At 32.4% G+C, this 22,683-nt stretch overlaps 1 protein-coding gene across 2 annotated transcripts; it reads left to right on the top strand.

The window, feature by feature from the left end:
- The first annotated feature begins 5,430 nt into the window (after positions 1-5,430).
- PA200 (proteasome activating protein 200) lies at positions 5,431-22,678 on the top strand. 2 transcript variants are annotated; one of them, XM_068639074.2, is made up of 35 exons: positions 5,431-5,824; positions 6,800-6,902; positions 6,997-7,109; positions 7,472-7,594; positions 7,844-7,945; positions 8,031-8,196; positions 9,552-9,668; positions 9,770-9,837; positions 9,942-10,043; positions 10,111-10,327; positions 10,605-10,841; positions 10,924-11,051; positions 11,169-11,286; positions 11,374-11,592; positions 11,672-11,827; positions 11,962-12,038; positions 12,147-12,352; positions 12,613-12,826; positions 12,913-12,992; positions 13,088-13,205; positions 13,296-13,466; positions 15,368-15,536; positions 15,618-15,661; positions 15,754-15,796; positions 15,875-16,026; positions 16,229-16,323; positions 16,463-17,361; positions 18,780-19,049; positions 19,127-19,222; positions 19,874-20,052; positions 20,316-20,397; positions 20,778-20,902; positions 21,487-21,582; positions 22,223-22,376; positions 22,477-22,678. In XM_068639074.2, exons 1-35 carry the CDS (start codon positions 5,664-5,666, stop codon positions 22,516-22,518), a joined length of 5,442 nt encoding a protein of 1,813 aa, XP_068495175.1. In that variant the 5' UTR covers positions 5,431-5,663; the 3' UTR covers positions 22,519-22,678. The 2 variants fall into 2 exon arrangements, with proteins under 2 accessions (XP_068495175.1, XP_090159612.1); XM_090303486.1 differs by having other exon boundaries at positions 5,477-5,824; positions 7,472-7,563.
- The last annotated feature ends 5 nt before the right edge of the window (positions 22,679-22,683 follow it).

Here is a 22,683-nt window from a genome sequence, read left to right as displayed (position 1 = left end):
TCAAATTAATAAACATAATTCATCAAGTCTCATACAATTTCTCAAACCATGTCAGACTTCTACTGACACATAACACATAGATACTTGACTTTACTTCCTCACCCCCAACCGAGCATAAGCATTTGCGGAAGGACTCTCGAGAACAAGAGATCACTGACATGTCAGCAATTGTAAAACAATTTCAGATACTATCTAAGCCCTCTTTGCCTATATGGGTACTTTATTATTATTTTCATTATTATTATCATTACAATTATTATTAAAAAATATTATATTAATATTTTTATTTTAGTATATATTAATATTATATCAATATTATAATTATATAATAATAATAATAATAATCATTTATTATCTTTACTAGTATAAATTAATTTATTAAATTAATATTTCATTTTTTATATATTCATATAAATAAATATATCACTATTATTATTATTTTCATAGTTATATTTATTATTATTATTACCTCAATTACTATAATTATATTAATATTTTTGAATTTATCGAAATTCTTTTATCAATCAGTATTTTGGTGTTCACAGACGATTATTGATTCGTTCAATTACCGACAAATTTTATAGATTAATATGAATAATTTAATATTTTTTATATCCGTATATATTTTATATTATTTATTGTAGTGTTTACTAAGAACAAATGAACAACACTTCCCAACTTGGACATCAATCTACGTTATAAATAGTTAAATTAATTTAACGGTGGTATGATTGTAGAAAGTTTGAAGCTCTTCGATTATCTTATCTTCATGTAATTGTTGTTTGTTTATTTTGTCATTTACAACTAATAACATTTGTTGTCCAGTATAAAGTCCTCCACAATACTTATCAGACTTATGAGGTCCATTTTCATTTAGTTCTAAATGAAAATTATTGATCTACTTACACGATCAAATTTAATACTTGATCCCTGATGCGATGACACCAATTAGAAAGACCAAATACTCAACATATCCAAAATAAAATGAATGAGCCAATTCTATATAAAACAAAAATATATTCATATCATATAAGCAAATGTGACAGTAAAAACAACTAGCAGAAAAATATAGGAAAAAGGTTAATAATAAATTCACTTCCAGTTCCCATTATTAATTTCTCTATTTTTATTGTATCTATTTATAGCTTCATTTTATTCAACTGTCACCCAAAATAACGAACAACAAATATTATTATATAAATCTATAAAACTAACAACTTAATTTCTATAATTTTTATGTTATTCTTAATCACAATCTTTATAATAACTTTTTAAATATATTTTATTATCAAAATAATTTTAACAAAATTATCTATTAATCTTTCTTTTTATAATTACATAATAATTATATATTATTAATATAAATAATTAATATTAATATTTTAAATAAAATATGTATACATTAATTTAATATAAATAATAAAATAATATATAATCAATTCATCTTGGAAGATACGACTTTAATTAAAATAAATTATATTAAAATTGTATCACGACTTCAATTAAAAAAAACTTAATTAAAGTTGTACCAAAATCATATCATTCTTATTTTAATATTAAAATCATATCAGTTTCCACTTTTACATAAAATTATATAAAATAACACGACTTTTCCAATAAAATTCTGAATCTAAATAATTTTTAAAATATCTGTCCATTTCTATAATAAATTTAAAAATTAGACTACTTTATAATTTTTTTTCTAATAATAATGACAGTTACATTAATAATAACCAAGTACGTGCCTTTCAAAAAGAAAAAAAATGCACATAGCACGTTTAATGGAACCTGCTAACCACTTTTAGTAGAGTTTTCCCTTCCAGTCACTTTTTCTTTTTTCCACCAACGAAGTTCAATCCCAGACTTTGACTTTGCTCAAGAAACAAAGCATATCAAAATGGGAATCTATTATATATTGTTATTATATTATGATAAATTAATATAATAAAAAGTACTAAATCATTAACAATAAATATTTTCTTTAAACTCTTTTTTTCTATAAACATTTTCTAACCCTTTATATTTTTTCATCATTTCAATATAAATTCTTCTAATATTTTACTTTAATAATTGTTATAATTTGTAATTATATTTTCATTTTCATAAAAAGAAAAATAACATATGCATCTTAAAGGTATGTATTTTCACTGGTATAACTTATAATAATTCTTTTTCCTAGCCAAATATAGTAGATGAGAAAAAGTACCATGACAAGGTCACGTATGAATAATAATCTACCTCAATATTTTTTCAAAATTAAATTTAAACCCCGTGCTTTTAAATGTAATTTTTAAAAATTTATGTTCAATTTTTAAAATCTTGGTGAAATTTAAGAAAACCCAAAAAGATAACATTTGTAATTTACTCTATTAGGAGTTCAGGGTAAATTTTTGTTTTGTTTTGTTTTAATAAAAAAAAAGTGTGTAATAGTGCAATTTTGGTGGTCTACTTTTTCTATTATTTTAATCTCCAAATCTTAAATAGTGCAATCCATAAGAGTTATTAATTAGATTAAAATTAGAGTTTCTTAAAAGTATAGAAACTAAAAGCGTAGATGAAAAATAAAAAAATAAAAAGGGATAACGGTGGTGGAGATCGGAGAGAGAATAACACTGTTGAATGAAAATGGTTGACGAAGAAGGAGGAGTATATTCGAATTTTGTGTTTATGATTATAAGTAAGATGCATGAGAATATTGTTAATATATGTGTCTGTTTAGGAGAGCATATGAGAGTATCTAACTTAGGTTAAGACTTGGAACGCAGGTATCCAACGTAAGATCCTCTGTAAAGTGAATTCATCAAAAATGTTGAGAAAGAAAGGAACTCCTTCTGCCCCTCTTCATTATTCTACCAATAAAGGTCAGGACCCCACTGCCCCACTTTTTAATGCCTATATTTTTCATAAAGATAACAAAGTGGGGCTCATTGTTGATGGTATGTCAACCTAAACCTAGGGAGGGATGATCGGGTTATTCCGTTTCGCATTTGGTTCAGTTAGGTTGACTCGTTTCGTGTAAAATATGAGTTGATTTTTTTAACTTGTCCCGCATAAGAATTGGTCTGTGGGCCAGTCCGCATAAGAAATATTTTTTTATATTAAAATTAATAAAAATAGTTTTTAAATAAAAATTGTGAATAAATTTAATTATTATTTTTATTTAGATGCATTAGATAAATTGTCTCATAATATTATTCTCATAAGACATACGTAGTAAGATGATATTAAAAATTTCGAAATGTGAAATATGAGTCTGCATTAATAAAATATAGGGGTGTAGAAAAAAGTTCTACATTTTTAAGTTATGCGGTCATGCAGGCCAGTTTGTCCCGTCTCGCACTTGGCCTGCGCGGACTGTTGGTTATACTTTACGGACTTAAACAGATAAGCGGGTTGGAAAAGACCGTCTGCTCCATGTTTTTTTAAGCGAATCACAGGTTGGTTAGCCTCACTTTGCAACCTCTAGTCAATTTGTCATCCATTTAGATGAAACAAATCAACTTTTTAAATTTATCAATTTATATTGGTTCGTTTCTCTACTCTGACAATTCATTCGTCATAACTAAATAAATAGATAAAGAATAAAAATAAATTAACCCATTATACTAATACGAGTTGTCAATTTTAATCATCGTATTCACTAGTGAACTACAAGTCTTATTTCTTAATTTTTTTTTACCTATTTTATAAATATAAATATTTTTAATTAACAAATTTTAGGTGAAAGAGTTCTTTTCTTCTTCAACAAGAAGCCTTTATTATGTCATACTTCCAAAATAAATATAAAGTTTGGAGTGTTCAAATCATATACACAAGTGTAGAATGTCAAATCACAATTAGGTCTCAACCTAAATTTCCTTCAGTTACCTTTTCCTCGTTAAATAGTACAATAACACTTTTAAAAACAGATTAATTATCTTTAAATTACATACGAATTCACCTGGTTAAAATGAAGCAAAATTAATTTCAGTTTTAATACGTTCTGCAGAGTTATCTTCAAACAATTATTATCATAAATTGCATAGAATATTTTTTACTCAAATTATATAGAATATTTACTAGAGTAATCAAATTAGTATGTTTTTATTCAAATGATAAATAATCTTGAATCGATATTATTCTATGATCTGCATGATATAAGGATTTTGACCAGTGCAGCAACGTGATCTTGGAAAAATAACGTACATATCCCAAACGATACTTAAATTTAAGTAGTACAAAAAAGATAAATACTTCAACATAAAAAAACTTAATAAAAAGTATTTATCCTATAAATATTAAGCAATTATATTAATAAATACTTTACTGAAGATCAAGATTGAAGTCTATTGATGGTATTAAATTTTACATTTTAATACAAATTCTCTATTTCATTTATTTGTTTTCACATCTTTAAATTACATTTTCTTAAAAATATGATAGCGACATCTCTTAGGATTCATTTTTCAATATTTTAAATTTGGTCTTTCTTAAATAATTTTATTGTATTGAATATTTAAAATGTTATTTTTTTTTTACTTTTTTTAATCTAAGTATCTACCATTTGATTTTTAATTTAAACTAAATAGATTAAAGTTGAAAGAATAAAACATGAACTTGAAATAACAAAATATTGTTTACAACACAACAAAATACATCTAATAAATGAATAATTTTTTTCTACCTCATAAATTCAAATTTGTAGAATTGAAATTTTGTTAACAAATTTTATTTTATTAAGTATTTAAATTGTTTTATTTATTTATTTAGGTACCCTGATAATTGATTTTTTTCAAATGTTATAATATTTTTTTACTCTTATCTTACCAATTCATTAAGCAATTTTTTTTTCTAATATCTTCTAACTTCCTAATCAATTTATTCCTTCCATATTTAAGAATAAGTTGATGAACGAGTTAAAATAAATCTAAAAAAAATAAAAAATATTTTAAATACTCAATAAAAATTTAATTAAAAGTAATCTCAAATTTTTATCACTACATGCGCATAACTAAATTTATACAAGATAAATCTAATAAAATTATTTATACATATTTGTTCTCGTATTAAGACAAAATTACACTAAAATCACAAAACATATTATAAATCAAGGGTAAGTAAATAACTTTCTATTTTAATTACATACTGTAATTTACGATATAGTTGGTCAAATAATTAAGTACGGGATTTCTATTTTAAAATAATAATAATATAATTTTTGAATAAATTGAAGTGATAGAAATAAAAAAAGAGTAGGATATTTAAACAAATATGTCAGAGCGTTGCATAAACTTATCATATTGGAATTTACTAATGTTCGAATCTTACAAGGTTGGCATGAGCAGAACGGAAGTGACAGAGAAAAAGAGAAAAGAAAAATGAAAAAAGGTTTAAAGTAATTCCGCACCTTGAATCTGAACTAATGAAATGAAGTAAAGTCAATCTGAAAATGCAAACCCCCTAATTAAGTCTCCTCTTGCTCCAATAATAATAACTCTTTACACACACACACACACACTCTCTCTCTATCTTCTCTCTGACTCGACTCAACAATTCACCTTTTTCTTGTTCACAAAGTTGCTCTCAATCTTCAATCCTATATATATGCACGCATTCCCACACAAACACCACCACCAAACTCTCTGTATCTTCGTTTTTAGCATTTCACCAAAACTGAAACCAAAATGCATCTCTACAATGCATGGCTTCCGCCGCCGGTCGCCGCTCAGACTGCCGCCGAGCGCGACTCCTTCACTCGCGTCATCGCTGCCGTCAAGTCCTCCTTCCGACCTGACGATCCCGAATCCGTCTTCTCCACTCTCAAATTCATCTCCGTCCTCGACCTGTCAGTTTCAACTCTCATTTCCAATCTCCGCCTCTTCCTTTTCCCTAATTCATCCTTAATTTTTCGTTTCCGTTTTCATTTTGTCTGTTTTTGCTTTCGCTTTCGCTGTATTTCTCCGCCGTACGGCTTAATTGAGAAGATTCTGGAATATCGCCTCGATTGATTTTTTCTGTTTTATAGTTTTTACTCTAGCTAGTGCTGTGGTGCGAGATTTTTTCGTGTTTGCGCCGTGAGGAAATGCTGTTCAATTTGTGATCGGAGGCTTCGGAGGAGTTACTTAAACGCTGAGGAGTGTGAGATTCACGGTTTTGTGAGCGGTTTTGCAGATTATGTGAATTGAAGAATAGCTTCGGGGAATGATGGGTTGACTTTGTTTATAATTGGTTTTGCATGTTTCATTCTTCTTAATTACTAGGAAATGACATTGAATTTGTGATAGAAGGTTGGGAAGAAGTTACTTAAAGGCTTATTAGGAGTGTGAGACTCGTAGTTTTGTGAGCAGTTTTGCAATTTATGTCAACGGAAGGATAGTTTCGCAAAGTGCTGGGTTGACTTAGTTTATAATTGGTTTTGCATGTTTGATTCTGCTTAATTACTGGGAAATGATGATTTTTTTTCTTCTTCTAAATAAGTTATTCCGAACAAGATTAAGTAATTTCTTCCGCTGTTTGTTGTGAAGTTATTTTATGCCTTACTAGCACTGAAAAGGACTAAGCATTCATAGTTTCATCACAAACCTTGAGATTGTAGGAATTTTTGGACAAATGCAGTTGTTTCAGCCATAATTGCTGTTGTTGTCATTCCAAAAAAAACCTTAATTGTTGTGCTTGATTTGAAATCACGTTCGTGAAATCACCTTGGCTATAAGTAATGGCTCTGTTGTGCTTCCAAAACGGCGTTATAATTTCCCTCTCAGCTTGTATTCAGACAGAGCTTGTTGCTAGGTTGAATCTAACTTTTATGTTTGTTGTGCAGTTTCATAAAGGCAAAAAGTGATGTTTCTTTGGAGGATGTTCGCAACCTTGCTCAGATGGGCCTTGAGATATTTCATGCGGCCCATAATAAGCTTTATGCTCAGGTGCTGCTGCATTTTGTCTTGGATGAGACACGGAGTGTTTCTTTTTTGTATCTCTGCTTGCTCTCAAATGATTTTGTCATTTTTCTTTTATTAGGTTAGATGGGGAAATTTAGTAGTCAGATTACTCAACAAATATAGGAAAAAGATTACACTGACAGTTGAATGGAGGCCCCTGTATGATACACTGATTAGCACACATTTTTCTAGGTGAGTTTTATATCGGTACTGTTTCTGCTTCAGCCTTAACTGGTTTAAAATTATTCTGTACTTAATTTGTGATTCTTCGGTAGCTCAATGAAAACAAAGGAAAAATAAAAGAAATGAAGACTAATCCCAACGATTTAATGCTTGACATTGCAGTAAATCCACAAGTTAACTTTGCTATAAGCTTAAGTTTGTCTATGTATTCAGTGTTGTATTTTATTTTCCAGTTACTTTTGAACGTAATAATCTCTTGTCTCTTACTGAATCAAAATACAGAATTGAACATATTTAACAGTTTATTTTTTTTCTGCATATGAGATTACAAAATTGTTGGTAGGGGATTTTGAATTATATTCTCGCTGCAGAAGTACAGGTCCAGAAGGTTGGAGAATAAGACAACGACACTTTGAAACTATAACTTCCCTTGTCCAGTCCTGCCGGAGATTCTTCCCATCAGGTTCTGCCTTAGAGATATGGTCTGAGTTTAAGTGAGTGCTTTGGTGATGTTTCCTCATAATCTTGAATTATTACTGAGAGCTTGTCTTTTATTTCGTTTTGAACTTTTTATTGGTATTGAGGATGAGCTGAATTAACGTGAATTTCCTGTGGATCAATACTTCCATTGAGTGGAATCATGCTGAACCTGCTTTAGGAATTATACTCTTTTCCCAATTTGAGTTTATTTAATTTGTCTTCTTCTTAATTCCTTTCTCTTTGGGTCATTGGGTAATTTGTAGATCTTTATTGCAAAACCCATGGCATAATTCATCCTTTGAAGGTTCAGGCTTTGCAAGACTCTTTCTCCCAACAAATCTTGATAATCAGGCCTTTTTTACCCAGTAAGAAGCATAAAATTCTTAGATTTTTTTTGATGATATATGACATGACTTCCTATTGAATAAAATTTTATAATTGTGTTGGCAGTGATTGGATAACAGAGTGTATAGACTTGTGGGAATCTATACCAAATTGCCAATTCTGGAACAATCAATGGGCAGATGTTATAGCTCGTGTTGTAAAAAATTACCACAATGTTGACTGGGACTGCTTCTTGCCTTTGCTTTTTGCTAGATACTTGAATATGTTTGAGGTGAGTGTGTAAATTCTTCTGGGAATGTTTGATAAGATATTTTTGCATTCTTCTGGCAAGGTTGGTTTTATTTACACTTCTATTAAATATTTTAGCTCCAGGCGTGTATTAATTGAAAATGATTAGGAAATAGATACAGTTTATCTCTCTGAAGCTTAAATCTTGTTTTTATTCCTGTCCTCTTTCTTTTTTTAAATTAATATCGATAACCTTGTTTGTTATTGCTACTTAGATTTTGTTAGGAGTTCCACGTCGAGTAGAATAAACTACTTGATATGGTACTTAAAGCCTTGAGGTTCCCCCACCTAATGCATAATTTTTAGAAACTCTCTCGTATGACTTCTCTAAATGTATATTTTTTTTACCTGTGCATTAACTAATTTTAACTTATGGGAAATTTATTTAATTTTTTTCTTCTTATTTTTCTCTTCTAGTAGTCTTTATGGAGAAGTTTGACCAAACAGACCCTAACATAATTGATAGCTAGGATAATAAACTGCTGCTGGCATAACTAACTACATCTGGTATTGCTTGCAACAGAAACTAAAATACATAAGCTAATATACAATCACATATATTGTCTCCCCCTCTACAAACTTAGGGTGAAAGCTATGAGCAGCCGAGAACTATTGAGTTTGTCTCTTAGATTCTAGAACTGAGCCTCTTGGGAAGAGGCCAGGTGAGAATGTCAGCAACTTGTTCTTAAGCAGGAACATGGTCAAGAATGAGAGATTTATCAGTACCTTCTCCTGGGCAAAGAAAATATCTGACTATGTGTGCTCAGTCCAAGAGTGAAGCACATAACTGTGACTTGGAGCCACACTACTCGGATTGTCTCAGTAGATAATACGGGTTCTGGTAGGAACCTAGAAATCACGAAGAACCAAAATGACTTTAGTAGCTTCCAAGGCTAAGGTTCTGTATTATGCTTTAGCACTTGAGCAAGCAACATGAGTCTACTTCTTAGAGCACCAGGAGATTAGATTCTGTCCTAGAAAGAGACAGGCTTCTAGGTTTGGCCGTCTATCATCCACATCAAATGCCCAAGCAGCATCACAGAAGGCACACACGCTCATTGAAGTGTAACTTTTAGCTCTTGTTGTGAAGTACTTACTGTGCTAACGAAGCTAGCTGATGCATTTTCAAATTCTTGTATGAAGCAAATAGTGCATCCTTTGGTTACACCATTGTGATTAGTTGATCTATTCATACACCCTTGTTTTTCCCTGCTGTGTTTTTGTGTAAATTTTATTACCTATTCCTAACTGATCTATATCTGCACACGTTTCCTTATGAGATTCACACTTTGTTTAGTCATTTGGATCTATCCCTCATTCCATTCTTGTAAATCATAGGTACCTGTTGCAAATGGAAGTGGTTCATACCCCTTTTCACTAGATGTCCCAAGAAACACTAGGTTCTTGTTCTCTAATAAAACTTCTACACCTGCAAAGGCTATCTCCAAATCAATAGTAAGCAAAAATGCTTTATTACTTCTGTGATATTCTAAGATTGGAAGCATGTTCTGATTTTTTAATTTTAGTTTAGTAATTTTTTTTAATTGCAACTGCAGGTATATTTACTAAAGCCTGGTAGTCCATCACAACAGCACTTTGAAAAATTGATCAACATTTTGGAACAGTTTGTTTACTCACTTATTGCTCCAAATACTTTGCTTAACTAAGCTTGCTTTCTCTTCAATTCAGTTATTTACTTAATTTTTTTGCTGCCATTTATTCCTGTAGATATTATCATCCCTCAAACGGAGGTCGATGGACCTACTCACTGGAGCGACTTTTGTTTCATTTGGTGTTTCAATTTCAAAAGCGTCTACAGAATGAACAGTTGTAAGAATCAATTATAATTTGTCATCTAGTGTCTGTTTTCTGCAACTGAAGTGGTTTGGTATGACAGGGACACAAATAATAGAAGACCCACTGAACAGCATCTTGGGGAATCAGAGAGGGTTTTCTTTGTTAATTCAGTGCTTAAGTTAATCGACCGTGGTCAATACAGCAAGAATGAGCATCTCTCTGAGACAGTTGCTGCAGCAACTTCTATACTGTCCTACGTAGAACCCTCATTAGTTCTGCCATTTGTGGCATCTCGGTTCCGTATGGCCCTTGAGACGGTTAGTACTGCTTCATGAATGTTTTTGTTAAATTTTACTAGCTATGTGGAATCAATAGCATATTGAAAGCATAATATTTTTTCTTGATAGAATGTCTCTCAAGGTCATGATATATTCTTGTCAATGTATAAATGATATATTTGATTAGATTAGTTTCTCTTCTTGATCAAATTCTTTTAGCCTGTCCACATGGTATGATATGTTCATGTCAATCTATAATTGCTATATATGATAAGATTACTTTGTTTTTCTGACCAAATTCATTTTGCCTAGTCAGATGACTGCCACCCACCAGTTGAAAATTGCAGTTATGTCAGTGGCATTTGTTGGGCGTTCACTATTTTATACATCTGTATCAGCTTGCTCCACGAAACCAGTTGATCTTGGTGGTGGTGATGAAACATTCGTTGATCTTGTGGGGGTTTCATTATCTAATGCATTACTTGGCATGGATGCTAATGACCCTCCGAAAACCTTGGCTACCATGCAATTAATTGGTTCCATATTTTCAAATGTAAGCTTTCAGCTTTTTGACATATTGAATAAATAGCTTCTTATATTGGTGAGTCTTAACCATATATACCTTGTAAATGCAGTTGGCTTTATTGGATGATAAAATTGATGACCTATCATTTATGCCTATGGTCCGCTTTTCAGAGTGGCTAGATGAGTTCTTATGCCGTCTGTTTTCCTTACTTCAACACTTGGAACCCAGCAGTGTTATGTGAGTAACAGTGCTAAGGTCCCCTCTGTTGCATGCTACTTTGTTTGAAAACATACTTTTTAACTGGATTTATGTTATTATGCTTTATAATTGGGTAACTGGTTTCTGGTACATTAGAAATGAAGGTCTGCAGTCATCAGCAGCAGCAGGAACTTTCCTAGTTGATGATGGTCCATACTACTTCTGTGTGCTTGAAATTCTGTTTGGGAGGCTTTCCAATTCACTGTATAATCAGGTATTACTTTATGAGTTTAAAATACTTAATAGTTACTTCAATTTCTCGGCTAATATATCGTCTTGCACTTGACTGATATGTCAATAGGCTCTGAAGAAAATTTCTAAGTTTGTGAGGACAAATATTCTTCCTGGTGCCGCTGCAGAGGTTGGACTGCTCTGTTGTGCCTGTGTTCACTCAAACCCAGAAGAAGCAGTTAGTCAACTTGTTGAGCCAATATTACTGTCTGTGATATCTTCTTTGAAAGGAACACCACGCACTGGATTTGGAGGAGGAGGAGTTTTTGATGCTTCTGCTTCATCAAAGGTACCTTTCTTGGTCCTGTGATTATCTTCTACTGCTATGTTGCTTCTGGATTTTCTTGAAAGCTGAGACTTTTTTTCAGGTTAGGTCAACAATTTCACCAGCTCTTGAGGCTGCAATTGACTATCAACTTAAGATATTGTCAGTTTGCATCACATATGGAGGTCCAGCACTCCTTCGTTACAAGGATCAATTCAAAGAAGCTGTCTTCTTGGCTTTTGACTCACCATCTTGGAAGGTCTTTTTCTTTCCATGTTTATATTTTTTCTTCAAATAGGTTGATTATGTTACAGATAAATATGAATTTTTGTGGTTAATAGTGGAGTTTCCGTTGGTTCCAAATCTAAATTTGATTTTTACTTCTGATGACAGGTTAATGGGGCTGCTGATCATCTTCTTCGGTCTCTTCTTGGAAGTCAGATTCATTACTATCCAATTGATCAGTATAGGTATGCATATATAAGTGTTTGACTATGTTTATTTAGTTTTTTCTGCCCTGATTCTGTGGTTTTATATATTTCTATGGAAATTCAAACATTAAATTTTTTATTTTGTAGGTGTGTTCTTAGTCACCCTGATGCTGTTGCTCTTGAGGAATGGATTAGCACAAAAGGTTTTTCCACTGAGGAAAATTTTATTCCAAAGTGGCATATTCCTTGTGATGAAGAAATTCAATTTGCAAATGAGCTTATAGACATTCACTTCCAGTCAGCTTTGGATGATCTGTTGAAAATATGCCAGACTAAAATCCATGCAGATCAAGGTTTGTCTCAAGAAGTTTATGGTTTACCCTGTCATCCTTAGCTAGATAAATTATTTGAGTTCCCTTTTGAGATGGTTAAAATCTAGTATTGATTATGAATTTTTATTTCTTGAAATGAAGTTTCTCCCACTGCTTTCTGGTATAACAATTTGTTGATCATGATGCAGACATATTTGGATGGTAGTGTTCCATGAAGGAAGTTCTTACTAGGCTAATGCAAATTTTTAACTGTTAAATATTGAATGTAATTTGTCATGCAGGGGATGAGAAAGAGCATTTGAAAGTGACTCTTCTACGTATTGAATCAGCGTTGCAAGGACTTTTTTCATGTTTGCCTGACTTTGTTCCAGACTCTAGAAATGGATTGAAGGAAGATTCAAACCATCTGTTTTTAATTGCTGGGGCAACAGGTTGTACTGTTGGTAGTACTGCTCTGAGGGAAAAAGCTGCTGATATTATACATGTAGCCTGCAAGTAAGGATCATTCTATGCTGCTGTGCATTGTTTCTTAAACTTATGTTGCTGTTCACAAATCCTGATAATTTTTTTTTGCTTAATAGATATGTCCTGGAGAAAAAATCAGATGACAGCATCCTGTTGATACTGATTATTCGCATCATTGATGCTTTAGGAAACTATGGTATCCACTTCTATGTCTGCATAAATTTTCAAATATTACACTGTATTGTTTGTATATGCACTGGCTAATTTTGTTTTATTCCCATTTTTACACAGGAAGTTTGGAGTTTGATGAGTGGTCTAGTCATAGGCAGGCTTGGAAATTAGAATCTGCTGCCATAATAGAACCCCCCATTAATTTCATTGTATCATCCCATTCTAGAGGAAAAAAAAGGTATTGGTAGACAACTCATATTTCTTGATTGCAGGAACAGTTTCCCAAGACCAATTTTTAATAAATTTCTGATGCTTGTTGTCTATCCAGACCAAGGTGGGCACTTATCGATAAGGCATTTATGCACAGTACCTGGAGGTCTTCACAAGCATCCTATCATCTTTACCGTACAGGTGGGAATTTTTTCCCATCTGAACATGTGACTATTTTGATGGATGATTTGCTGAATCTCTCGCTGCATAGCTATGAAACTGTTCGCCTGTAAGTGAGAAACCCTTGGCTAACTGAAACATAAATGTTTTATATGTTCTATTTTTTTGCATTAGCACTTGATTTTATATATGTATCTATATATATATGTGTGTGTATATATGTATATATATATACACACAAGTATGTATGCATGTATGCATATCAATCCTCATGCTTAATCTCAGTTGTTAGATTAGCCATATTAAATGAACAAACAAAGAATCCTGAGTTCTTTTGAAGGAGGAAAGAATAACAGAATGAAATTAGTTCAAAAAGACAGGCCTTTGAGTCCATTTGGAGTTTTGCATCATTAATGATCTAACATGGAAAATACTTTAAAATTGTGTACAATTGTTTATAATAAGTAGGAAGGAAAAGACAAAGGAAATTAAGAGGATCACCTGTCACTGCCGAAGTTTAATCTTCACGCCATGTATTGATTCTAATGTCAAATTTCCTTTCATAGAATTCAGTAGCAGTTATCATGGTCGCAACCCTAGCTCAACTAACAGCTTTTCTCACACTACAGTGTCACCGTAATGATGGGCTTTTGAAACCCATATTTTTACCCTTGAAATGTTGTTTAGTCTTTTTTTTGGAGTGAACACTGAGATGGGCTTTTCCCAATTTTCTAATGTATTTTTCCTTAAGAAAGGTTATGTTTCAAAACTCTTCTTCCTCAGTCATTCGTTGAAATTTTTTTGCCTTAGTTTTGATCTCTGTTGTCTGACCTGCTGCTCACTGTTGTTTGTGTCTTGCCAACCCGACCAGCCATTCATGGGAATATGCTCCTCTTTGTTTTGTTAGATCTCACTCTTATCAGTCTGTGTTTACACTTCACTCTGCTTTTTCTGGTGTTTTGTTTTTCTTCACTTACATATTACAGGTCTATTATTCCTCGGGTTATGTTCAACCGCCTTATGTTTTATCTTAAGTTTTGTCTAATGTATTTTTTTATAACTCCAATTAATTTGCCTTCATCTCTCATTGTTTGGCTTCATTCCTATGTTCTTTATTAGTTATTTCTCCTAGATTGATAGTGATTGAATATGTAAAACTTGGATTATTATTTTCATGAGTTTATTTAATGTTTTATATACATTTTTTAATTTGAGTATTTATATGTGGCATAAATTGTTTATAATATTTAAAATAGCAGCCAGCCTGCTTTCCTTTCTCCTGCCATGGCATTTTCTTGTCTGGTACCTGCCACTAACCAGAACTGACAACTATGTTTTATTCCTCAAATTATACTCAAAAGCATGATGCTTCATTCATGTTTAACCAAGACTTTTGCTTTGCCTGTAATGTCGATCCTTGATTTATTCAGCCTGGCAAACGAACTAATTTATATAGCTGAAAACCACTAATGAGAATCATCTATCTAGTGATTTCTTAGGTGGATATCTATTCATTTTCTCTAATGAAACTAGTTATCTTTCAGAAGTAGAACACAGAAAAAATATGGGTGATGGTATCAATGTAAAATTCAAACTGTCTTTCAATATGCTTCTATTTCTTCAAATTGGTTTGTAAATGTTTATATTGATTCTCTTTCTTGTGGATATTAGCTGATGGGAATACATGAAAATGTTTTATCTTATCTTAGAAAATTCTCTAAGATTAGTTTCCCGACTTATTGTCATGACTTGTTTCCGAATGTTTTCAAGTGGGACCTGCCACTTCTAATTTCTCTCCTTACTAATCTATCTCAACAAAACAGCTTGAATTTTAACCTGCCCTATATTTTCGTTCTCCTCTCAATATCTCACATATTTTACCTATACCAAACAAAGTGCAATAGTAAAATTCTATAACTTAAACAGTATCTCATTCAATTATCTTACATGCTTTCTTAATGCTGCCACAGTACTTTTCTACGGCTGATTGAAATTTCTGATATGATCCAGGCTTGCAGGAAAATCTTTAGTGAAGCTGATTAAGAGATGGCCATCTTTGATTTCAAAATGTGTTATCACTCTTACGAATAACTTGCAGGATCTCAATGCCAAGGAATATGCAGTGTTGGGTTCTTGTTCAGTCCTTGCCTCACAAACAGTTCTCAAGCATCTGACAACGGTGATTTTCAAGGATGATGTCTTAAAATTGTTTTTCTGGATATTTAATTCTTTTATGTCTCATTATTTTCTTTGATTTCAGGATCCAAAGTCATTTTCTTCATTTATCTTGGCAATTCTTTCAAGGTAATCCCATTTTCTCTGTTTAATGCTTTGGGTGAATTTTGTTGTTTTGTGTAGCTTTACAGAATAATACTTTCCTGGTTTCCTTTTTGAAGTTCTCATCATGAATCCTTGAAAGCTCAGAAAGCAATTAATGAGGTAAAACATATCCCACATTGAATTATTACAGTTTCATTATGTGCTATATATGATTCAACGTTTCCCTGGTTTCAACAGCTTTTTGTGAAGTACAACATTCAATTTTCTGGAATATCTAGAAGCTTCTTCAGGATCTCAGACAAAGAAAATCATACTGGTAGACTGGGGTTTTCAGATTTGGTTTCTCAGATTTGTTCAATGAGTTTTGATTCTACTGGCTTGCATTGGAGGTGAGTGTTGAATCATTTAGCTTGAAAATCATTTGACTCCAATGATGATAGATGAGTTGCTCATGCATATTTGGATTCTGTCTCTGCTATTTCTTATTTATTTTAGTTTACATGATGCCTAACAATTTTTTAACAAGTTTAAACTTTGTGTTTGTAGATTCTTTCATATTTAAAACATTGATTTAATAGTTTCCTTTTTCAGGTATAATTTGATGGCTAACAGAGTTCTGCTTCTTCTGGCTTTGGCATCTCAAAACCATCCAAATTCATCATCTAAAATTCTGAGTGAAACTGCTGGTTTGTATAGCTTCTTGTTTGCTTTTAGATCTTTGTGTATTTTATTTTATTGAACTTTCCTTTTGCACACTCTCAAGTCAGTATTACTGCTCTGATTTTGTTCAATGTGCTTATTTTAATCATGCTGTTACTCATATAGGACACTTTCTGAAGAATTTGAAAAGTCAACTTCCTCAGACAAGGATACTTGCAATTTCAGCTTTGAATACACTATTAAAGGAATCACCATATAAGTCGTCTCTTGATGTGAAATCAGATGAACTTGAGGATTTGCAAGAGCATGTAAAATCATCGCTTGAAGGAACTTTAACTCAAACTTTCCAGGAAGAGGGTTTCTTCACCGAGACACTGACTAGTCTTTCTCATGTTCATATAATATCTGATACTGAAACTGCTTCCAGAGGAAGTCAGGGAGATTCAAGTTTCCAAAGCTTAGCAGACAAATCCATAACACGTTTTTATTTTGAATTTTCGGCTTCATGGCCACGTACACCAAGTTGGATTTCATTTTTAGGAAGTGATACATTCTACTCAAGTTTTGCACGTATTTTTAAACGACTAGTACAAGAATGTGGCATGCCTGTTGTAATGGCTCTTAGAGGTGCAGTAGATGACTTTACAACTGCTAAGGAGAGGTCTAAGCAATGTGTAGCTGCTGAAGCATTGGCGGGTGTGCTACATTCTGATATTGATGGTTTATCAGGAACATGGGAGAGTTGGCTGATGCCTCAGTTGAAGAATATCATTTTAACCCAATCTGTTGAATCAGTTTCAGAGTGGGCATCTTGCATACGGTATGCAGTTACTGGTAAAGGAAAGTATGGAACAAGGGTTCCTCTTTTGAGACAGAAAATTCTGGATTCTTTGATGACATCTTTACCCCCAACAGTAGCTACCACTGTAACAGCCAAGCGATATACTTTTCTGGCAGCTGCACTTATAGAAATATCCCCACAGAAAATGCCGGTATCTGAAATCCAGCTCCACAATACACTTCTGAAGGAAGTTCTTGGAAATATGTGTCACTCATCAGCCCAAGTAAGTGTTCCCTCTGATATCATATGTTCAATCAGTCATGAATTGAATATTTTCCTTCCTATGCTCCAATTAGTGTCAGGAAATGAAACTACAAAACCATGGACTGATTATGCTTGAAATTCATAATGATTAAAATATTTTTATCTATAATATACAGTGTCACTTTAAACATTATCCATTTCAAATACAACTAGCCTCAACACTGACTATATTTGCAATTTGTTGTCAGAGGTATAAAACTGTAAACCGAATTCTTGCCCTCCATGCTTTGTTCAAAGTGGCGCACTTGTCAATTGATATATTACCTTGATTGTTAAGAGTTAATTCATACTGAACTTATTTGTATGCCTTGTGTCCAGATCTTATAGGATTTGACAAACTGGATAGTTGACCTAGATTCAGGATAATAATTTGGTATGGTTTGATTGATATACTAACAAACTATCTGAATGAATTTTCCTAATCAAGAAAAAAAATTAGGTTTAAAATTCATATTAGATAGTCATTCAAATGGTTAAAATACTACTGCACCTTAGGCTGCACTTGTACCATTATGACTGATTGATGTGATCAATTCCATGGACAAATTAATGTAATGATGTTTAAGTTTGAAAATACACTGTTTTCAATAAGCATGTTTTCGAAAGATTGTGTTGTATTAAAAGTCAAAGCTCTCGTTTCTAATTAATTGGGTATAACCGCTCAATATTATTGAACTGAACCAATGTTTTTATTATGCAATTGTATCAAATTAATTTCATTTCCTTTTGTAGATTCATTTATATGCTTTAGTGAAGCACATTATCCTTCTTGGTTATCCTTACAATTTTTGTCTTCATCTTACCTTGGAGCTCTGCTGTTTGGATGTAGTGTTTTAACTTTTTGCAACCTTTTCTTTGTTTCCTTCGATTTTTTTTTTCCACATTTTGTTATTAGCTAATGGATTACATTCTTTAGAATTTATGTGAAGAAAGGGGACTAAGGGATAAGTGATTTTGCAGGCGTATTTAATCACTTGAATTGGTTGATTGTTTAGGCATATACTAGCAAGTATCCTTAAGAGTTTACTAGTATAAATTGTGTTTTTTGTTTATCTCTAATATATATATATATATATGTGTGTGTGTGTGTGTGTGTGTGTGTGTAAGGTCTTTTAGACAAAAAAGGGAAAATCTTTGGAAGAAATTTGTCAAAATACTCAATTTCTTAACTTATGTGTGGTTTGGTTGTATATGAACACATATGATCTCCATTTCTTCTCAACACATCCATCGTTTACATTGGGATAATGTCGTAGTGGTGTAAATAAATGATGGATGGTGGAAGTTTTTTTGGGTTAAGTAATATGAATATACAAGTTGAAACAAGTTTATTATTTGTTTGTGATTCTGACCTATTTCAATTTGTCTATACAACAGGTGAGGGAGGCTCTAGGGGTTACCCTTTCTGTATTGTGCTCTAACATTAGGCTATACCATTCGAGTCATCAGGATGAGAGAAGTGACAATGTTGATAGTTTGATGAAAGATGAAAGCTGGGTTCAGTTTCTTACAGAGCGAGCAGCTGAAGCAGTTGTGAACATTCAGATTGCTACACAGTCAGATAAAGTAGTGAATCCTGTAGACGGAAGTTCTCAAAATGGGCATGTAGATGGTGATTCACAAGATGATATGAAATGGATGGAAACGGTACCAATAATGACAGTTTATATTTTGTTTTTACTTCAGATTATTTGCTAATTATTTACTATTCCAAATATCTGTAGCTACTCTACTTCATCATCTCATCATTGAAGTCCGGGAGATCATCATATCTACTTGACGTGCTTGTGGGGCTTCTGTATCCTGTGATTTGCTTGCAGGTTCAATCTATATATTGACTTTAATTGTTTGAACTTTTACTTGTTTGACTGCAACTTATCCGATTTCTTATCATGTGATTTTCATTGATTTATTCTTCTTTTTCACAATTTGTTTGGTTTATTGCGCATGCTTTTAATCTTCTCGAGTTTTTTGCACTTGATTCTTTAGTAACTCAAATTTTTGGGCATCTATCATTGTCCAGGAATTAATTTTAGGTTGATATATTGACCTGGTTTTCCAATGTTCTGGTTCTGCCGATGTTTTAAACAGTAACAAGATTGCCCATAAAGCTTATAGTTAAATCTAGAATATATGTTCCTGAAATCTCTCAAACTCTTAATATTTGAGGCTACGAATGAATACTTGTGATTCCTTTCGTCTGAGGACATTTCAATTGAGGTGTATTTCAATTGATTACTTAAGTTTAGTGATCATTAAAACAGACATAGAAGTGTCAATTTCTCATAACTTATTATTGGAAGACTTAATGAAGGCGATACTTTTCACATTCTTTTACCTGTAGAGCATCTGTATTAAATAAAAGTGTAAAAAGTATCTTTTTCATATTCTGTTCTATTTGGTTCTATGATTGTTCAAGTAGGGTAGGTATTAGTTATCATGCTTCTGAATAATTTTATTTTCTTTTGAAGGAAACATCAAATAAGGATTTGTCGACATTAGCCAAGGCAGCATTTGAATTGCTTAAATGGATGATCGTTTGGGAACCTCACCTTCAGAAAGCTGTATCTGTGATTCTCTCTGCTGCCAATGACTCCAACTGGCGGACTAGATCTGCTACGTTGACATATCTGCGTACATTCATGTACAGGTATAATGATATTTTGTCAGGTTTGCTTTGGCATACCATACTTCAAATGCCTTATTCATTACATGTATCTAGCTTCATGAGATAATATTTGCTTAGCAGTTATTGTATTGGTATCCATGTTCTTAAATATCTGCAACTTGTACTTCACAGAGATTCTCACTGATATATATATATATATATATATATATATTCTCGTTTATTTAAGGTGATTTCACACTTTTGTCTGTTCTGAAGCAAAAAAAGTTTTTTTCCCTTTTTAACAGGCACACTTTCATTCTCTCAAGTTCAAAAAAGCAAGAAATTTGGGGAACTGTTGAGAAGTTACTAGTAGACAATCAAATTGAGGCAAGTTCTTTCTTAGAAGTTATTTGAATAGAAATGCAAAATACTTTTTTTTCTCTTTTAAATTTAAAAATAAGAAATTTGGGTAATTTGGCTTGGGATGTTTGTACTTTATAGAACATGCCCATCATTGTACTCTTTTCACCTTAGTCGACACTACATTTTTTAGTAGTAAGGTACCTCTCGTGCCTTTAAAAACAGGGTTGTGTATAGGACCCAGATTGCACTACATGGAAGCTTGTGATTTGGCTGTAGAGGAAAGCATGTTATACTTTAAAATGATTATTTTGTAGTTCCCAATAACAGTTTTCCTTGTGCAGACAATCCATATCAATGTATATTTTAGGGAGGTCATTTACATTCCGTGTTAATCTTTTCACCAGGTAAGAGAGCATGCTGCGGCCGTTTTAGCAGGCTTAATGAAGGGCGGAGATGAAGACCTGGCTACAGATTTCCGTGATAGCGCATATAGGGAAGCAAATGTTGTATATAAAAGAAGAAAGTCAAGGTTATTCTTTGCCTCTTGTTCCTCGGAAATTTAGTTACTTTTGTACAGAAATGGATCTCAAAGCAAGCCTACATTCTGTTTCATTTCTTTGAATTTAATAACATCATCATCAATTGTGCATGGTCTTGTGGATGTCGTATTTGTAGTTTAATTTTAGGCTGCTATGACAAACTTGATAACAATAAGTCTGGGAAGCACTGTGTTTAATTTAAAGGCTGTATGGGGGATACTAGGGACGTGCAGGGAAATGAGAGGTTGGCTTTGCAGTTGGGTAGTTTTGAGTGGCTCTTGCCTTTGGGAAGAGAAGGTTTTCTGATCGGATATCTATTATTTTAGTCGTAGTTTTCTATGTACTGCATTTTTCCTTTTTAATCAAAGCTCTCTTCTATGGAATTTTCCTTATTAATTCCTTAATAAATTAAGTTCCTATCAGTTTCCTTATCTAACATGTAGGCACGAAGGGCACAGTTATTACAAGATAGACTTACGAACACTTTTGTTGTTTGTCATCTAGCAAATTCTTTTTTTTTTATTAGCTCTAACATGCCAAGTTTGTTAAAGTGGGGACATTTTTTCTAATACAGAAATGCACGTTCTGGTGGTTCAACAATAGCCTCTGTTCATGGTGCTGTACTAGCTTTGGTTGCTTCTGTATTATCCGCTCCATATGACATGCCCAGGTTTGTCCAGTCATCCATGGCATATGATTTGTATTGGTAATTTCGAATGCTTCTAATGATTCAGTGAAGTAAACTTAACGAGATACTGTAAAAAATTAACATTACGTCAATACTACTGGGATAATACTTTTGATGCAGTTGTAGGTTAATATTTTTTTGGTTGATTTTTTCTTAAAACAAAAGTTTATTTGTTCATATTGTGAAATCCCTGGCTTATGCAATATTTTGGTACTGTTGTCTTCAATTTCTGCGTGACAAGGAAATTTGAGTTCATTTGTGAGTATATAAAAAGGAGCAATATCAAACCTCAAAAATATATGATGCTCCTATACTGTTACAAGTATAAATGACTTAAGTGGTAGTCTTACGGTCATAATCTAATATAAAATCTTACTTTTTCCAATTGATGGTAAAATTGAATTTATCTGAAGTTCAGTGAACAAGAGACGTTTCCAAAATATTTTTGCGAAATGAGAAACAAATTTTACTTGTATATTTTGAGCTATAAGCACTTGTGTTCAGCTCTACACTCTAGATTTGTAAGGGTAACAGACATGAATTTATTTTTGTTTTGGGGACAAAGGAAGGCGTCTATTGATTCCTCTACTTGTATCTGACAGCATTAACTACTTTCTTTCAGTTGGTTGCCTGATCATGTTACACTACTGGCCCGCTTTAGCGGGGAGCCATCCCCTATCAAATCTACTGTTACTAAAGCAGTTGCAGAGTTCCGGCGGACCCATGCTGATACATGGAATGTTCAGAAAGAATTATTTACTGAAGAGCAACTTGAGGTAGTTATCTCTAGAAATTATGTGGTTTAAAATTTTTGATTATTACTTTTGTTTTTTTGTTTCTTTATTTTTTTTGCTAATTTTCTCTCCATATTCACAGATACTGGCTGACACATCGTCTTCGTCATCGTATTTTGCTTGATTAAAAATACAAAGATGCTATTGGGAGAGAGTACTGAAAATAATAGTTAGGAAAGTATGTTTTTTTATTTTTGGTGTATTGACTGTATTCATAGTTGTAAAAATAGTTCTTATCTACATTTTGTACCATTGATATTCTTTTTAAGAAATTTATTCCTTAATCTAG

Source organism: Phaseolus vulgaris, chromosome 6, assembly GCF_051622355.1.
Source record: "Phaseolus vulgaris cultivar YP4 chromosome 6, ASM5162235v1, whole genome shotgun sequence".
In the NCBI taxonomy this organism is placed as follows: Eukaryota; Viridiplantae; Streptophyta; class Magnoliopsida; order Fabales; family Fabaceae; genus Phaseolus; species Phaseolus vulgaris.
Note: the sequence above shows the minus strand (reverse complement) of the source record. Positions and strands in the feature narration are given on the sequence as shown.